Consider the following 18,253-nt stretch of genomic DNA (forward strand, 5'->3'; position numbering starts at 1 on the left):
GATCACAGAGGGTTCGCAATCATGATACTTTTTTGTTTCCTTGTTTTTTTCTAACGATTTTACGAAAGCGGAAAGCGACAAGAGAGAGAGAGAGGAGAAGAGAGGTGTGAAGAAAAGATGAGGCATTTTGATACCACACTCGTGTCAACAAGAGTCGTGGACTGTGGATGCAGACTGCTTGTTTACGCTTGTTTAAGAGAACTCATTGTCTCCTTTGGTCAACTACCTTTCTTTGACAGACGAAGCAATACTGAAGCAAGATCAAAAGAAGTTTTGAGTCTCTTTTCTCTTTGGGGGAAACTACGGATGAATGCAAACGGGCATTTGGCCTCAGATCCTGAACGAAACATCTTGGGTAATAGAGCAGGCAACGAGACGATGTTTTCGCTAGGTAGAAGAAACCCCACAATGTACATGACGATTCAGACGTCCACAGCATGACTTGATTAGTTCTCTCCCTCACTCACGTCGTATTTGGATAAAATGTGTGATGCAATCTCACAAATTTCAGGGCTGGTTTGCAGCGGACAAGAGGCAGTGCGTTGCTGACCGGCATTGAGGCGCAGTGCCCAGAGATGCATTGACAGCCAACGCTAACTTGAAGGGGGGGGGGGGCCCGCGATTGAGCGAGGAAGGAGAAGGAGCGCGTTAGAGCTCAGGGAGACCCGCTTTTCGGCGAGCTGCACAACGCAAAACCCCACGTGATAAGCCGTCACCTGTCTGAGCTTTTGGTTCTCCGCTCCGAAAGAAGGGTTTTTTCCCTTCCCGCCTCTTTCTTCCCTTGCTGCGCATTCACGCAAGACCAGCCTAAAGACAAGCTTAACGATGGCCGTCTGCTACCAAAACTCGCATACATTACTGCAGGACACAGCCATGATTGTGCTACTGACGTGTTTTCCCCCTCCTTCTTGTGCGTCATGATCGTCATGAGTGCGACGTCGCGATCGCATGCTCTTTTCCTCTTCACACCCAAAGGTAAGTCGTCCATTCTTCCTTTCTCTCTCCAGCCTTTCAACCCCCCCCCCCCCCCCAAGCCGTCCTCCTCAACTCCACATACAATGATGACTTTCCTTTCAAACCCTACATTCTCGTAATAGGAAGAGCCGTATGAGACCACCCTCGGGGGTTCTTGCACAATCCTCCTTCCCCCTTCTCCGGGGGGTGGGTTGGTTGAGTTTCCCCCCCTTCTTTCCTTTTGGCCGCCTCTGCCTGGCTGGACATCTCCCGCGTGCCCGCCCTCCCTTCAAAACAAGGGAGGACGCCTGCACCGTCATGTGCTGGCGGGGACGGAGGGTGTCGGGGTGGAGGGGGTGGGGGTGGTAGTGCTTTGAAATCTGGGTTTCTGATGTTGTGCCTGCCAATTTTATTTTTTTGAAGAAAAAAAAAAAAATAACTGGCGGAGGAGGACGGTGGAGGCTGCGTGGTCACGGGGGAACGTCTCCTTTGTGCAATGTCCATGCTGACCATTTGGGAATTCTTCCCTGCAGGTAATTCATGAATGATCTCGATATACGATGTTGCGCATGGGCTGGGATGCGCCTGTGGTGTTGTTACTTCCTGCTGCCGATGCTGCTACTGCTGCGGGCTCACTCATCGAGTTTCACGGAGACAATAACCTCTTACTCACACCACACTCTTCCATTCCTTGATGATTCTCAGGCTGAGCGCCACATCGGTTTGGTGGTGTGAATCAGAACCTTGAAACGTCCTGCGTGGTGCTTGGCTGACCTTGCCTGGACGACGTCCATCACTCACGATCAATCGGTCGTTTTGGGGCGTCTCCCCCAGCTGAAGTTGGTTGTGTCTATGATGGATCATATGGCCAGTGTTGAGCGTTGTGACCATTATGTGACGTTTGGACAATCTGACAGCTGGAGTGGCTTGACGAACAACGGACCTCAGCATTCTCACTTCACAATGCCAGCCCTGCGTACAGGAAGCTCGCCCTGTCCGTCTCGAGGGAACTCAGGTAAGGCGGGCAGCATGTTCAGTCCCTATTCTCGCGGCCGAGTGGCTTAGTTGCGGGATAATGCCGGACGGAAGAGATGCGTTCTGCTAGCAGGAAACTGCACCTCGTTAAATAGCTATGTCCTATGTAGTTGTCTAAATTGCAATGCATGCGACACTTGTCTTCATCTAATAATACAAAGCCCTACTGTTTGGAAGCAGTAATGTACCTCACTCTAAATCGTCTCGTGCATGATGCTCAATCATAACTACTCAGCTGGCCGGCTGAGCAAGGTCGGCAGCCGGAGGACCGGTTGGCTCTCACACGCACAAACAAGAAAACGCACAATGATGTAGATCTCATGAATTTATGTTTCGAAACTACTCAAGCTGTCCATTACTGTGCAGGTATATAGGTCGAGTTACACACATATCGAATGGACGCAACGAACACGAACTTTTCCCCTACCCGAGCACCTCAGCTGATGTTTGTCTTAAGCTTCCTCCATATCCTACAAGGCACACACTATCTGTCCTGCGTCCACACACCTCATGCTCTTCTCACCACCACGCTTTCCCTCTTCCCCCCTCCCTACCATAGTAATCAACCACGAGGCTTCAGGATAACCTGGCCAACGGCAGTAGTCCCTTACCATGCGGCAGATTGGTTTGACCAGAAAAAGATAGAAACAACGCCTCCGCAATGTGCTTCTGCCACCGTCTCATGTGAGACGGAGGCTTGGTATCATTGAGCATGCAACGAACGAATGTGTTTTATAGCCATGCCCGGGCCACGTGATATTGATGACATTGATATAAGATGGAAGAAGAAAAAAAGGAATTTGTCTGAAGTATATGCAACTGGAATTGAAAGATGAGAGAATGATACAGAGATACTCGCTGGTATCTTGGTTGATGATGCTGTTTGACGATGCTGTTTGACGGAGCAACTCGTGGTGGTCGATGGTTTTGTTTTGTCGCGGCGTGATTTTTCAAGTGTAGACGCGAAAGTTGGCGCGATGTAGAGCGGCAGGTATACATAATTAAGGATCGGCACACCGGAGAGCGAGGTGCTCTCGTGCGCTGAGAAGGTTTGCGAGATGGGATTTGGAGTGGTGTCAGGTTGAGAAGGATGAGAACGCGTGGGTAGAAAGGGAAAGGTCGTTGGTGTTTGCTTCAACCCCCGATTCCCGTCTTCTCTATGTGGCGACAAAAAAAAAAATTCTCTATGAGTGCTCTCTTCATCCGAAATTGAAGAAATGAAAGAAGCTTTTGGCTCCTTGGGTATAAGAAAAAATGGCGTCAGGTATCAGTCGTGAGTAAACGCAACGCTGAAGTACAGAAAAGGACAATGAGGCAGAGTTGGACTTCCGGCACCGCTGTGGCCTCGCAGGAGAATTAGTAGCGGTTGCGGTTGTCTCCAACACCAAGGTTCAACCAGCTCATGTCAGAGGTGTGTGCTGTTGCCAGCTGAGGCTGCTGGCTTATGCCACTTTGGGGGTTGCGCGGCATGGGCGGTCGCTGGCTCGGGGAGGATGGCGGCATGGGGAAAGCAGAGCTATACATGCTACTCGTGGCCCGCGTACCAGTGAAGGGTCGGCTTGTGAGTGCAGTGGGATCCCAAGAGTCGTGTACGCTGGCGGGTATACCGCTCGAGTAGCCCGAGAGGTCCGACTCCTGGCTGGGAGGTCGATTGCCGATTTGTCCAGCCATGCCTCCACTGAGACCTGAGGGGTAGTTGCTCGTGGTAGGAGATCCGGAGTTGACTCTGCCAAAGCGCGGTGGTCCCTCGACGTGCAACGGGGGTACTGTTGCCGAGTCCTGGGTCCTGCGGTTGTGTAGGCTGACAGCAGGGCCGTTGGTAGAGTATCGGGATCCCTCAGAAGCAACAGTGTTGCGATTTGCGTTGTTGTTTCCATAGCCGAGAATATTCAGTGCTCCGCTCTCGCCGGACCAGTATCTGTTCCATCCTGAACTGCGCCGAAGGGCATCCTGCTGGTTGGCAGGTACACGTAGCGTGGCTGCAGGCTCCACGGTATCGGCACTGAAGGACACGCCCTTCTCATCCCTGATATCTGGAGCTAGGGCTCGAAGGGGAGGGTTTGGCCCTGCGATAGCAGGCATTGGGCCACTGATCTGGCCCTTGAGCTGTTGCTTGTTGCTATCTGCGCCCGCTCTTCCGAAAGAGGGCCGAGGAAGACCGTCCATGGAACCTTTTGGCCCTTTGCCCATCAGAATCGCCATTGATGAGAATGACGCGTTCGAGCCCTTTGCCATGTGCCCGCGCATGAAGGACGGATTGGTAGGAGATCGTGGGAAGCTCTCGGTAGCCACAGCCATTCCATCTTTCTCGGGTCCTCCGGAGGAGCCACTAGCCCTTCTGGCGTGGCCAGCCTGTATGAAGTCTTGCCTCGTCTTGCGTCTCCTGATCTGACAATACACTAGAAGCAGGAGGACAATTGCGCCACCAATCGAGCCCAGTATCACGCCCAAGACCTGGTTGGCGCTCAGCGAGGATGAGGAAGAGCTGCCGCCCCCAGAGGACGTTGAAGACGAGGCCACCACTGCTCCTGTCGATTCCGCTGCGGCCGTGGCAGAGGTACCGCTGGACACAGTGGCCGACGCCGTGGGTGATGAAGCTGATGATGTAGACACGTGAAGAGTCTTTTGGTCATTGGAAGCCAGCAGCTCGGTGGCATTGATCCAGCTGTTGGAAGTCTGGCTGAACAGGCATATGACATCTTCCATGTTGCCGCCGGAAAGCACAACAGTCCCATCGCTTGCTTCAGCAGCCGCTGAGTTGGTTCGAATGGCTGACGATGCATACGTGTCGTTATATGATGGCCAACTGGTTGCAGTCAAAGTATTCCTTCGGTCGGGTTGGGTGCTCTCATCCCAGCGCCTGGTGATAGCAACGGCATCCGAGACAGGGGCTCCGTGAGCGTCGACCACGAGGGTCCTGTTGGCAACGTTTGGAGAGACGGTCATGTCATAGGTGTACAGACTTTTCGATCCATCACTGCCAGTGACCAGAGAAGCATGCCAGCCATCGGTGCCAGTCTTCAGAGGTGATGCGAGAGTTGCTCCAGAGTTGGTCCACCCAGAACCGACCTCAAATAACATGATTTGGGTGTTGTCGCTGGCACCACCGACCATGACAGCCTGCGTATCTGACCATTGCAAGAGGATCGGGCTCGTCGCCGGGGGGGCGCCATCGGACTCGTATGCGAGGACTGAGTATGGTTCGGATAAGCTGATGCTGAACGTCTGAGTCGATAAGCCTGAGCTACCGTCTTGATTACCAGCGTAGACGACGATGGCATTCCAACCGGGAAGATAGGCGGCAGCGTGGTCTGTCCTGTTCTCGGTGACAGCGGTGACGGGTGTTATCGACTCCCACGTGCCCGTAGAATATGTATACTTTTGCAGTCCCTTGTAGTCGGCGGAGCCTCCCGTTCCCCCAACAATCCAGAGGGCTGCCTGGCTGGTGTCCGTCGAGTTGGCATTGACACAGGCAGCTCCCGACAGCGCCTCTCCCTGGTCAAGAAGTTTCCATTCCGCCCCACTGACGAGCTCCAAAGATTGGAAGGCATCGGACTGGTACGTATAGAGCGTGTTATTGTAGACAACGGAGCACTCGTTGTCCAGCGCGACCTTCGGTTTGGGTTGTCCCGACATGATGGAGAGGGATCGGCAATGCAAGCGAGGGGTCCTTCTTCGATCCAATACGTCGGGTGTGATCACCACTAAAGGAAGAACCTCAGCACCAGACGAGGTATTCAACGCGATTGCATGACGAAATGAAATTGGTTGCGGGTCAAAAGACGATTCTGATAGCGGAGGTCAGCAGCACGCTCGAGACTGGTGTGGTCAACGCTGTGCAGGGACAGCTGAGGCAGCAAATGAAGAGGTGGTCTGTCCCAATGGTAGCGAAGAGAACATACTCTCAAGAGTTGATTTGAGTTGGGGGTCACAGGCTGTGGTGTACGAACGAAACAGCACAAAACACAGGCCAGCTTCCAACGCGTTGACTACCAACGATCGAGACACCACGAGCTTTCAGAGAACCGGTCAGGCCTGTTGACTCAATCGAGGTGAGGGAGAGTCTTGTCTCAGACGAAGCCTAGTAGCAGTTTGACGTCGAAAGGTGTAGAGGTTGTCAATAAGGTATGAATGAGAATACGTTGAAAATAGATGCGGAATTGAGGACCTGTCCCCAGTCCAGGAAGGTTAAGATCTGCTCGTAGGCTGGAGTTTTGAAAGGTATCAGAGCGAAAATTGGGCGAGACAGAGCAGAAAAGGCGAAGGAGGGGGCGTGGGAAGGTTCAGTTGACTGTTCTCGACTGAGAGAGAGAGAGAGAAACGCTGCTGTAGGATCGGGCGTTTCTGCCTCTCTTGGACACCACCCCCGCGATCCGCCTAGAGCGCGCCCGTATCTACTCCACTCTATCCTTGATCTCTTATGCGTGCCCACGAATGCTCCCCTTTTCCTTATTCTTGTTGCACTCATACACAGCCTTGCAATGCGTGAATGTCACTGACTGGGATAGGAAGGGGGAGGGTAAGAGGAAGGTCGCAGGCTGGAGCGAAGAACAAGCTGCTCTGGAGGGGACAGCACAAAATACGCAATATGTTTTGGGAACAAGAAAAAACTCGTTCGAGGGAGGAAGAGGAAGCGGGCGCAGGACCAGCCAGCCAAGACACATTCGCTCGAATTCAGGAACTGACGACTTGACAAGCCATGCAATTGCCCTGAGAGGCGGCAACATCCCATCCAGGGGGTTCGAAAGAGGGAAGGTACTGCACAGTCATGGCTGCGCAGTGAACAAGGGTCCAAGAGCCCCAGCCTTTCCAGCGTCCAATGAAAGAGCTGTGTTGAAACTCACGGGTCCATAAGTGTACCTTTTCTAGGAGGGACTCTTTCTCGGCTAGTACTCACGCGTGGGTCTCAGGTACCCGTCCCTTGCAGAGACTTTGGGGCGACATGCAGGAACCTCGCGTGAAATGTCGATCATCTCCAGGATCTCTATCCCTGTAATGGAACTGGGAGGGAAAAAGGGGAAGGGCCAAAAGCCTTAGCGCAGCAGTAAAGCAAGCAAATCGTCCGCTCGTCTCCTTTGCACTGCGACATGACATTTCGGGCAGAAACACGACGAAACAACGTCGTCGTCTGAGCTCTGATCATGTTTTACGTGGCGTCGTTTCCAAGAACGCACCACATATAACAACAACACAGAAGACAAGTATATGATCCAATCCCTCTTAGGTGACTGGCAGAGCACAGGAGCACAAAGCACGTCCCGTCAGTGGGTTCGTTCGTATCAGACGTGTTGCGTGGGGAACCAAACTATTGCAGTACTATGGTGTTTTGGTATGCCTCTACCGTATTTTGTAGCATCTGTGCTGGAGCGCCCAGCCGCCCAGATCAAATTTGTACGGGACTACGACACGCTTCAGGCCAGCTCTCCGGATCCGATGCTCTTCCATCTTGTTCCCTCTTGCACGCTACCGATCACATGCAGCACACGCATACATACGATACGAGGACTCCAGCGTGGCGACGATCTGGACGCTTCCGCAGGATCCTTACCAACATCCACATCTCACACCTAAAAGGCGTCGCCATAGACCCATCCGTTCGCAACCCATGTCAGCCCATGCTTTCTTTCAGTCTCGCGCTGCTGCACGACTCCCTCGTCCTGTGGGGGCAGTCCTGATGAGATGACGAAATCATCCTCCTCGGCCCGGTCAATCTCGAAGCTTCTTGGCCCGCAACTGCAGACGATTTCGCATGTTGCCCAGCACGCCTCATTACGATGGGGAGGAGGAAAAGGGGGGGGGGGGAGGTTGGTCCGTTTACTCTGAGTCCACACTATTCCGACTTGGTGATGGCCTGAAACGAAACGCCGCGGGGGCCCTGCAAGGACAACCCCTTGAGCTAATGCGAAGCGACCAGATGGCAGCACCTTTCAGAAAGGGAAAGGCCGGTTTGTCATCGTGTCCAATTCGGACGGAGACAAGAAAAGCACCTTGTGTCTCGACACTCTTTCTCATCATCGTCCTGTCTTGCATGATATGTTGCACTCGCTCTAAATTCATTTTGTTTTCTCCTAGGCCGAAGATAGTCCTCCCACGAAGGGGGAGAAACGCATCATAACCGTCCTGCGAGCTACGGTCGAGCCGAGATCCGGCCAGACGAGGGCGGAGCATCAAGTAAATTGCAACATCAAGCAAGATGGGTCCACAACTGCCCACCCCTCTGACTTTCAGAGCATGAGTAGCAGCATCAGCAGTCTGGGCATCTCTGCGAGGACATTGTCTTGGATGGCACGCTTCCGAGATGATCTCGGGCTTCTCACCCTGTTGCTGAGCGGAGATCAGTTTTTGATACCCTCGTGTGGGTCTCTCGTTCTGTCCGCGAACCCGGGCCGAGCTGGAGCCTTGCCCGTTGGACCAGAGATTCTTTGTTGTACTATACGATTTTACCTTTGGTTCGTTCGGTGGTAGCTGCTTCAGGTTGAGCCGGTTTGAGGAGCAGTACGACACAAAATCTGCAGGATCTGGTCCCAGCTGCGAGCTAGTCGCATCCCTTTGCGGTGTCTTCAGGGCTGTGGAAATCAATATCATGGCTATAGTACATGCACCCCGCTGGTCCCGTGGCTCGAGTTGGCGGCCACAGGCCATGTTTGTTAGTACTCGTTTTGGTTAGGTAACCCATTGAAGACTGTAGCCGCCCAGTCGCGATCACTCGAGCGACACCCCAAGCCCCGCCATGCAGGTATAGTTTGCAGATACTAGGTCCTATGGCGTCCAATCGACTGCAGGGTGTCCCTCCTGTAGAGTAACCTTGCATGCACACACTTTCGAACGCCAAAACTGGAGAGTGGGGGAAGGTCGGCGGTGCGAATCGAGGCTCCCGACTTCATCGTCAGTCTGTAGTAGCATTCTGCTCGTCGCCAGGATAAGAAAGAGGAGAGAATCTCTCGGACGAGAAGAAAAACGGCGCCGACATGCTCCGGCGATTCTGACGGTGCATACCCCGCAACTTAACGACCACATTAAAAGATCACGGGTTGCGTTGCAGCAATGTGAAACTTGATCAAATATGCAATGTTACGCATCATCATTGCATGCAGTGCAGCTCATGGAAGAGTTGAGCAGGTCAGCATGACTTATTGGTTGTACGTACTATAGTAGACCGCTGCCAGTGCAGTCCAGAACTTTCTCTCACATCACACACCCTCTTACGGTCGATCATCTCTCGGATCCCGGCTGCTACCATGCACGCAGCATGGAAGAAGAAAAAGAGGGGGGTCACACAAATTAAGCAAGCAAGATTATCAACCCCAATCTGGTCAGTCATCCTCGTCCAGCAGAGGCCCCCCGGCATCCGCTGCCGCCGTGATTGATCACCAGCCTTCCTGTTGACAGAAACTCTTGGACAAACGCCGTGCTGCCAGCGCTCCTCCCTCTTCCCCTTAGATGACCTTCTCTCTCTCTCTCTCTCTCTCTCTCTCTCTCTCTCTCTTTACCTTCACATGTGCGAACTGCTTTTACGGCTGTGGGCCGAAGATACTGTAGACCTTGCTGAATGCCGCTTGTCACCCGCTGATCCGTTGGCTGTCAGTGGCCCACGATAATTGTCATGTGCCGGGCCAGTGAGAGATCAGCAAACAGGGTGTACAGCATATAAGCGCCGGCATATTTCTTTGTGATATGTGTTTGTGTGTGTGCCTGGTTCAACATTCTCAACAAGCGTTGGGTGACTTTTACCTTTTTCCCCTTGTGTCTTTCACCGTGGCACTTCAGGTGGTTTGCAAGCATGATGCCTATATTCAGGGGATGACGCGCGCGCTTGCGTAAATTAGTCACATCAGTAGTATGTGTGGTTTATGCATATCTGACATGCACTCTTCTACATCACATCACTTCGGCAGATCATTGGAAGGGATACAGATACAGCAAGTATGCGAGGGTATCTCGTCTTCTATCTTCTTCATTGTTGTATTACTCAATTTGGTACCACATGTGATATTCATCATGCAGCTTTGGCTCTGGTGCATCTTTTCATGACAGCCTCCCAATTCCTCCGTGATGCTGCCGAGCCAACCACAGAGCCCAGCGCTGCCACTTGTCAAATAGTAGCAGGAAAATGGCGCTGGGCGCAAAAGCAGATAACTCCTCCCCTGCCTGTCGCTAATGCCAGAATCAAACCAATAAAATTTCCTTCCGGGAAGAGACCGTCAATTCATCCTTTTTCCTTTCCTTGCCTTTTTTTTAATTTAATTTTATTTGCCCGTCCTGTATCGTCATCCGCCTGCCAAGAGCCGGTTTACTGACGTACAGGCTTGTCTCTAGAATTCGCATGATGTGTGCGCGTTGAGTTGGGTTGGATCAAGGGAGCACGGTCTCCTTTGTCCTGTCACTTAGGACGGACAACTATATGTGGCTGTTATGAGGCGGAGCTGTCCAGTCTGGGACGCTCAAGCTTGAATGAATGCCTCGGCTGGGAGGGCCATCTGTCCATGGGATCAGCGTTTGCTCGCGAATAGTATAAAAAAAAAGAAGAGGGCCGATCTTACCTTCTTTTCTTCGAAGATGGCTACTGCTCGGTCAAAGTTCCACTCTGCTCCCTCGAGACACATTTTGCTGTATTCGAGGGTCATGTTGGTACGCTTTGTGAGCTCCATCATCATCATTTGTTGCTGCTCCTCAGGAGACAGTGGCGCAGCTGGAGGCGCGGTCGCAGGTGCATTCTGAGCAGAGATTGCGATCGTGGGGAGCGGGTTATAGGCGTGCAGCGAGACCATGTCGCTTATCACCCGTATGGGACCACGTCCAGTCAGGCTAGGACCGAGGACAAAAGTCCGGGTAAAGCTGCGCAGGCCGCTCTTGCCATCAGCTTGCGTCTCTGTGAACTCGCCGTGCATGGTGATGATCATGCCGAGTTCTCCCTCAGGTGAGCGGTTGACCGGGTCACGCAAGCCCTTCATTGGATGGCAGTCGACAATGTACTTGTTTGTTTCGAAACCAGGGTGCTGGGTAGTGGGTAACTGCCGCCACAGCTCTTGTATGCGGACTCCTTTCATGTATCGCTGGAAGCGTGCGCCTTCCGTGGTGATGCGCTGATGGTTGCGTGAGAAGCTCAGGTAGGGGGCCCAGGGAAGTCCAGGGGTGTCTTTGTCCTTGACACCGCTGTTCACAACAGAGATTGTGAAGGTGCTGTGCTCGTCATAGTAGGTCTGCAGGAGCAGGTCGCGGTTTGTGTCGAACAAGGGGAAGAACTCGCAGATGAAATTTTGTCCAAGGTTGTTGACGTCGCGGAAGTCGTTGCCATTCTGGGGAATTTCTTTGATCTTGGCCTTTTGTTGAATCGCGGCAATCTGCTCGGGGGTCCTGACTATCACATTGCTTAGGTTCTGCAGGTAGGGAAACCATTCCACTATGTCTGCGCCATAAGCAGGTTCCGTCTGGATGATGGGGTTGTTTAGCAGGAGCAGCGTCTCCAGGCGTCGGAAACGGCCGCGCCATTTGTTCAGCTGCTTTACACTGGAGAACTGGTTGTTGCTTAGATCGAGGTGCTTCAGGTCGGGGAAGGTCTCTGCGAGGTCGAAGACCGGGTTTACCGAGTTGAGCGCGTTGCCTGCAAGAGAGACGCTCTCCATAGCCTCACGTTTCTGTTGCGCCGTCTTGAAAAGTTCTTGACAGATCTTCATGAGCACTTTAAAGGTCTTCTCGGCTGTGTCTGGAGCAGAGGAGAGTAGACCCATCTCGACAAGAATTGGGTCTTGCCCTAAAGCAGACAGATCAAGCAGCTTTGCCTCCAAGTTGTACCGACGCTCGAGGACTGATTGGAGCTTTTGCTTGTCCTTCTGAGCCTGTGTTGACAAAGTGACTCCTCCGTTTTGCTCCGTCTCCGCCGCGGGCCAACCACACTCGTTCTTAGTGATGGTGAGGGCAGAGCCAGCGAAGGTAAAGCCGTTGATCTTGAGAACCTCGTCGGCGTCTTGATCGCTGGTTAAAATGTAGACCAAGTCACCCTCGAGAAGTGACTATGGGGAAGTTAGCAAGGTCAAAAAAAACCTTGAGTGGTGGTGGTGAGGTGGGTTCACGGGAAAGGTCGAAGCGGCGATATCGGTTGCGATTGTCTGCTCGTTCTGCGAGGTACATGGCATAGTAACGAGATTTGGACCTTTGTTGACGCTGCGCACCCTCCCGTACCCATTGGTCGGATACCTTGACATACCTTCTTGATCGCAACGGGACGCACGCGACGACTGCGATCGCTGCCAGTCGTCTTGACGTTTGTCGCCTTCTTCTCTAAAAACTCAAGGAGACTCCGTAGACCGCCGTCTGCATTGGTAGACGCTCTGCTGGACTTCAAGCCCAGAATTCTCAGGGTCGTGTTGTTACCTGATAATCTGGCTGCGTTGGGAGCGCGAGATGCCTGCGATGTATCCCCGCCGAGGTGCCGTGTGAGATTTTGCTGCAGCCGCGCATTCGTTTTGCTGGGGACAGGAGCTCTTGCATTGCCGCGTCGTGTGGATGAGTTGGTGGGCCTGCTGGCACCGGCACCAGGCTTGCTGCCAGCCCCAGCGGCGTCCATATCGAGATCTCCATCACGATCAGTTCGAGGAGCAGACGACCTGCCACGCTTTGCGATTCCACCGCGGGTACCACCACGAAAGCCTCCGCGAGTGGCTGCAGTCGAGCTTCGAGTATTTCGGCCAGTGTTCGCATTGGCGCCGCCACGAGGTCCAGTGGGTGGTGCCATAGTCGGGTCTGTCGACTATTTTGCGTGTTTCGTATGAGAGCTTGGAGGTGCGCAGGCGTTGCCCAAGTGTGTCGCGCAAGGACTGTCTGGAGAAAACCAGGTCGAGGTCTGTTCCAAGGGTATGGTAGCAGTTCTGGTCGCCGTCGGAAGGGAGCAAGCTTGGTCGGGAAATCGTGGACGAGGGGAGCTGGTCGAAGAAAGACTCAGATGGTCAGGACCTCTCAGTCCTTTCAAGGACGTCGAGACGGGGGCTGCGAACAGACCCGCTTGTCTGACCAGTAAGAATAGCACATCAATAAGAACAATGTGAGAAAAGTATCAAGATGCAGAATGGTTGGCGACGAAGCGAGGCGTTTCTTTCTGAATAGGACAAAGGAAGACTCGAGAGTTTGTTACAGAGGACTTTGGTCAGAAACGGTCGAACGTAGGCCAAGGTAGAAGTCACTGGAGGGACGAGGCCCACTTTTTGACATCTGCGACCTGAACGCTTAGTCAGAAAGGCACTGGGTGCCTGATCAAGATCCTGATATGTAATTGGTGTAGCATCCCTGTCAAGCTTGCTTCGTCATTCGCGGAAAGTGTGACCAGGCGTTGCAGTCGTGCCGGCCTCAAAGTATTGGGGTACCTGCTTGACAAGGATGCGCGTCGCGCGCTGCTGTTGTACCATAAGTGGTTGAGCATTGCTTCAGATGCACTTCATCGACCCGCGCTATACTTTTAATATTTGATGAGGAGTTCGACCATCAGCCTAGACCCAATGACTCCAGACTGGTATACTTTCTTACCCTTATCTATTTCCTGCTTCATTCTTTCTCCGAAGTTGGCACGATAGCATTCTAAAGCATGGACTCTGATGGATGGGATGGCGATATTGCGGACGAGGATCTCATCAGTGCCCTCACGCAGCCTTCCCAGAAACAGACAGACACCGCTCCGGGTATAAGCATCAGTGGTCATGCGTCTTCATTCGTGACAGCGCCAAGGACAGCGTCTAGCAGCCCTGCAAAGTCGACCGAGTTACATAATGGCATACCACCATCATTAGGAAGAGCCCACCGTGACCAGTCTCGCGTAGAGCATCTGGATGGGTTACCTGCAGATGCCTTCGATAGCTCCCCTGTTCAGCAAAGAGTCAGTTTGAATCGTGGATCGCAAAACGCTCCTACAGCGTTAGGCCCAATACAACGGAGCAACTCGTCGCAGGCCTTCCGCCAAACAACGCTTTGGGGGCACGCCCTCGATCATGATGAGCCGTCTCAACAGCCGCAGACGCAATCCAGGAGGATGTACCGGGCTGATATGCCCCCAGAAGCTCCGACACACCACAAGCTGAACCAAGATGCACTGAAGACTTGGGTCTACCCAACGAACCTCGGTCCCGTACGAGACTACCAGTTCAGCATCGTCAAGAACGGACTGTTCAACAATACCTTGGTGGCGCTGCCAACTGGTCTGGGAAAGACGTTCATTGCAGCCACGGTCATGCTGAATTTTTTTCGGTGGACCAAAGATGCGAAGATCATTTTCGTCGCACCGACCAAACCTCTCGCCTCTCAACAGGTCGAGGCATGTTTGAACGTGGCAGGCATTCCTCGATCTCAAGCAACTCTATTGACTGGTGAAATCTCGCCTTCTCTCCGTGAAGGCGAGTGGGAGAAGAAAAGGCTTTTCTTCATGACTCCGCAGACGCTGCAAAACGATCTATCCAAGGGGTACGCGGACCCGAAATCGATCGTGCTCCTTGTTATTGACGAGGCTCATCGAGCAACTGGGGACTACGCATACGTGAAGGTGGTTGAATTCATTCGGAGGTTCAACCCAAGTTTTCGAGTACTCGCTCTTACTGCTACCCCTGGCTCCACTGTCGAGGGCGTTCAGGCCGTCATCGACAGCCTCGGAATCTCAGACATAGAAATCCGAACGGAGGAGTCTATTGACATCCGCCAGTATGTCCATGCTCGCGAGGTGACTCCGATCATCCTCCAGCCGTCAGACGAAATGCTGCGGGTCCAGGAATTGTTCTCCAAAGCTCTGCGACCACTCTGCAACAAACTTGCTCAGGTCAACAAGTGGCTGGCGCGAGACCCAATGACATTGACAGTGATGGGCCTGCGAGAGGCGCAGAAACAATGGGCTTTGGGGGCTGGAAGTCGTGCAAATCAAGCCACCAAAGGCATGATAATGGCCGTTTTCGCTATCCTGCAAAGCCTGGCGCATGCCATCAAGCTGCTCAACTACCACGGAATCGTGCCATTCTACAACAAAATGGTCGACTTTAGATCTGAGGTTGAGGGCCAAGGCAGCAAGGGCTCGAAGAATAAGAGACAGCTTGTCGAAGATGAAAATTTCCAGGAAATGATGCTTGTTATTGACAAATGGCGGAGACTGGATAATTTTGTCGGCCACCCAAAGCTGTCCTACCTATGTGAGAACTTGCTGAATCATTTCATGGATGCGGGGCAAGGTTCGAGTACTCGTGCCATCGTTTTCAGCGAGTACAGAGACAGTGCCGAGGAGATTGTGCAAACCTTGAACAAGCACAAACCTATGATAACGGCGTCTATCTTTGTTGGACAAGCGGATTCAAAGAGGAGCGAAGGCATGAAACAGAAACAGCAGATTGAGACCATCGAGAAATTCAGAGCTGGACAGTTCAACGTCCTAGTGGCCACCTCGATCGGGGAGGAAGGATTGGATATCGGACAGGTCGACTTGATCATCTGTTACGACGCTTCAGCATCTCCAATTCGCATGCTGCAGCGCATGGGTCGCACTGGCAGAAAGCGGGCTGGCAACATCACTCTGCTCCTGATGGAAGGCAGAGAAGACGAGCAGTACAGGAAGGCTAAAGACAACTACGAAAAGATGCAGCGATTCATCTGCGAAGGAACCCGTTTCAATTTCCGCAACGACCTGTCCTCGAGAATCCTGCCCAGGAATGCCAAACCCGAAGTCGACAAGCGCATGGTCGTCATACCGATCGAGAATACCCAGGATACTTCGCTACCAGAGCCGAGAAAAAAGGCCGGCGTACGGAAGAAGGCAACGCAGAAAAAATTCCATATGCCGGATGGTGTCGTTACAGGTTTTATGACAGCCTCCGAATTTGGACGCGCTGGTACTGCTACGGCGAGATCAAAATCAAAAGGACCAGAGGAAGTCGACATCCTGGCCGAGATCCCGCTTCTGGATGTTGTTCTGCTTGATCATAGGCAGACTGATGAGCTGAATCACACGTACCGGAACCTCCCGTCTCATCGTACCTGCCGGGAGCACATCACGGGGCCCGATCTAGGTGCACAATCGAAAGCTCAGGCGAGATTGGGGCCGGTGGTCAAGCTCAAGCATGGTGCACACACGAAACGATGCGTGAAGTTGTTCAAGAAACTAGCAAAGGCTCAATCACCGCTAGAGCGCCACCTGCGCCCATACGATGATACGGAGCGGTTGTTGTACAGACAAATTCCCTTGCCCGGCTTCGCAGAAGACAGCGATGATGGGAATGTCGATTCAAGCGCCCAACATGTTGAGGACTCTGCTTCCAGACCTAGTAAAAGGCCTCGATCCCCTCGCGTGATCGAAGAAGCGTCACTACCGAAACGCAGAAAACCTGGCCCGGAAGCGCAGGCTGCTTCGCGGCCGACCAAGACTACTAATCCTTTCATTGACTCAGGCGAAGATGAAGATGGATTAGACGAGACCAGCTCGGCTACCGACGAAGAAGATGATATTGATGATCTTCGTGTGGCAGCAAGACGTTCAAAGTCTAAGCCTAAGCCTAAGCCCAAGTCGAGAAGGACGGCCAAATTCCGACGGAACAACGACACTGTCGAGGACTACGGGGATGACTGCACCAGAACAAGCCAACTACTGGAGAGCGACGGCTCAGATGACGGCGCTGACCTCCTCGACTTCATTGACGACGGGCCCATCTCGAGTCTCACCGGCCTTTCATCAAGCCCCACCTTGACATCCTCCCCACCCACGGCAAGATCGTCAGCGGGAAACTTCGCGAAGCGGAAGCCTTTCTACGAGTTTCTTCCAACGCAGTCTCAAGACAGCGATGGTGATCTGCTGAGCATGAGTCAACTCGGCAAGGACAAGGTGGGAGACTCGAAAATGAAAACACAAGGGCTGGGTTCTGATGGGAACGATGATGGTGACGATGTTCGGGAGCAACCGGTCACAAGCAGAAGGAGAAGGCCCGTTGTTTTTGATGAGGACAGCGACTACGATTGAGGCTATGAATGCTCACCTTAAACAGAAGAAGTAAAGAGGGAGAAAGAAGAAACGAGGTCTCTGCAATCTAACTGCGTATGCATTCTGCAAGGCATCGACAATGAATAAGCGATCTTTGATGTTCAAGAAAAGACTCAATGTCCAGGCTTCTGATGGTTCGTTTCATTGCATCGTATCTTAAAGATTACAGCACGGGTGGCCCATCGTCCTCTAGTTGCGACGTTGTAGTAGTTCCCTATCTCAGGCTCTCACAATCAAATGGCCAGGGCTTGAATGTTTGATCGATGATCACTCAGGTCGGTGGGGTTGGATCGAGGACCGGTGCGGATCGCGGCACGCCGGCAGAGCAGGTGGTCATGTACTATTGTACAGTATGTAGGTCCCGATTGCACCCCCATCGCGTATGTGCGTAGTGTAATATTCCAGCGCCTCAGCCCGTGTCGATGACTATCCAGAGTAGTTCTTGGGAGGGGCCAGCTGACGTGTGATGATGGCATCAGTCGGGCGTTCAGTCAGTGGCGTTTACTACTATGGTGTATATGTACGAGCAGAGTCGAGGATCGCTTGAAGAGAGCAAATTTGTACCATTTTGATGTGCCACACGTGGTGATGGCCTTGGCCTCGCTGGGAGGGAAAACCCCACCCTCGGTCTGCTCTATGGCGAATCCTCCAGCAGGTCTACTATGTAGAGGGGTTCGCTTGGGGGGGGTTGGGGGGCCGAGACCCCAAGCGCCCGACGTTGGTCAGTACAACTCTCAGGGTATAATTTTAACACTTTCCCACCCCGACAGTACATACTCATGAAGTAGAATTTCTTATTCCCTCTCCTATTATCACCATCAATTCTGTGCATAATATGTAGAGACAAGTTGTGCTTAAATCTCAGCATTTATTTATTTGAACAGGGCTGACTTTGGTCTGAGTTATGTATTGCATGATATGCATTGCTTATGTGGAGAGGTGTTTGAATTATACCCTAAGAGTGTAAGTACCTTTTTTTTTTTTTTTTTCGCTGCGCGGGGGAGGGGGAGGGTGGGCAGTCCCCACCTGATCTCTTCAGTGGGCCAGCCACCCCAGGCCTAGCAACTGCTAACTACTACTTACTATAGTACCATGCTAGTATGACAGCACGTTCAAGCAGCAGCCTGGCACTGGCTCGGTCGCCCGGTTCCAGCCGTAGCCTCCCTCCACCACTTCCCATTTCCGTATTCCCCTCGAGAAGAATGTCTTCGCAGCCCCGCCGTCTTTCTACCGACTCGTGTTTTCACACTAACATTCCTCCTCCTCATCCCA

General features: G+C 52.7%; 4 protein-coding genes across 4 annotated transcripts; 2 read left to right on the forward strand and 2 right to left on the reverse strand.

Annotated features, from left to right (window-relative positions):
- The first annotated feature begins 2,297 nt into the window (after positions 1-2,297).
- Positions 2,298-3,091, forward strand: M406DRAFT_102403 (uncharacterized protein). Its single transcript, XM_040915007.1, has one exon. The coding sequence runs from the start codon at positions 2,385-2,387 to the stop codon at positions 2,697-2,699; it is 315 nt and encodes a 104-aa protein (XP_040775886.1). The 5' UTR covers positions 2,298-2,384; the 3' UTR covers positions 2,700-3,091.
- Positions 3,092-3,345: 254 nt separating this feature from the next.
- On the reverse strand, positions 3,346-6,219 carry M406DRAFT_292158 (uncharacterized protein; the record flags this gene model as incomplete). Its single annotated transcript, XM_040919017.1, has 2 exons — positions 5,892-6,219; positions 3,346-5,777 (listed from the first exon to the last, which is right to left on the reverse strand). The coding sequence occupies exon 2, from the start codon at positions 5,623-5,625 to the stop codon at positions 3,346-3,348; it is 2,280 nt and encodes a 759-aa protein (XP_040775887.1). The 5' UTR covers positions 5,626-5,777; positions 5,892-6,219.
- Positions 6,220-9,914: 3,695 nt separating this feature from the next.
- On the reverse strand, positions 9,915-13,100 carry M406DRAFT_278588 (uncharacterized protein). Its single transcript, XM_040918355.1, has 3 exons — positions 12,194-13,100; positions 10,530-11,999; positions 9,915-10,466 (listed from the first exon to the last, which is right to left on the reverse strand). The coding sequence occupies exons 1-3, from the start codon at positions 12,719-12,721 to the stop codon at positions 10,431-10,433; spliced, it is 2,034 nt and encodes a 677-aa protein (XP_040775888.1). The 5' UTR covers positions 12,722-13,100; the 3' UTR covers positions 9,915-10,430.
- A 464-nt stretch (positions 13,101-13,564) lies between these two features.
- On the forward strand, positions 13,565-16,213 carry M406DRAFT_42055 (uncharacterized protein; the record flags this gene model as incomplete). Its single annotated transcript, XM_040924179.1, has 2 exons — positions 13,565-13,856; positions 13,896-16,213. Coding segments are annotated over 2 exons (2,610 nt in total), but the record flags the coding sequence as incomplete, so codon positions are not given.
- Between the last annotated feature and the right edge of the window lie 2,040 nt (positions 16,214-18,253).

This window comes from Cryphonectria parasitica, assembly GCF_011745365.1.
Source record: "Cryphonectria parasitica EP155 unplaced genomic scaffold M406scaffold_5, whole genome shotgun sequence".
In the NCBI taxonomy this organism is placed as follows: Eukaryota; Fungi; Ascomycota; class Sordariomycetes; order Diaporthales; family Cryphonectriaceae; genus Cryphonectria; species Cryphonectria parasitica.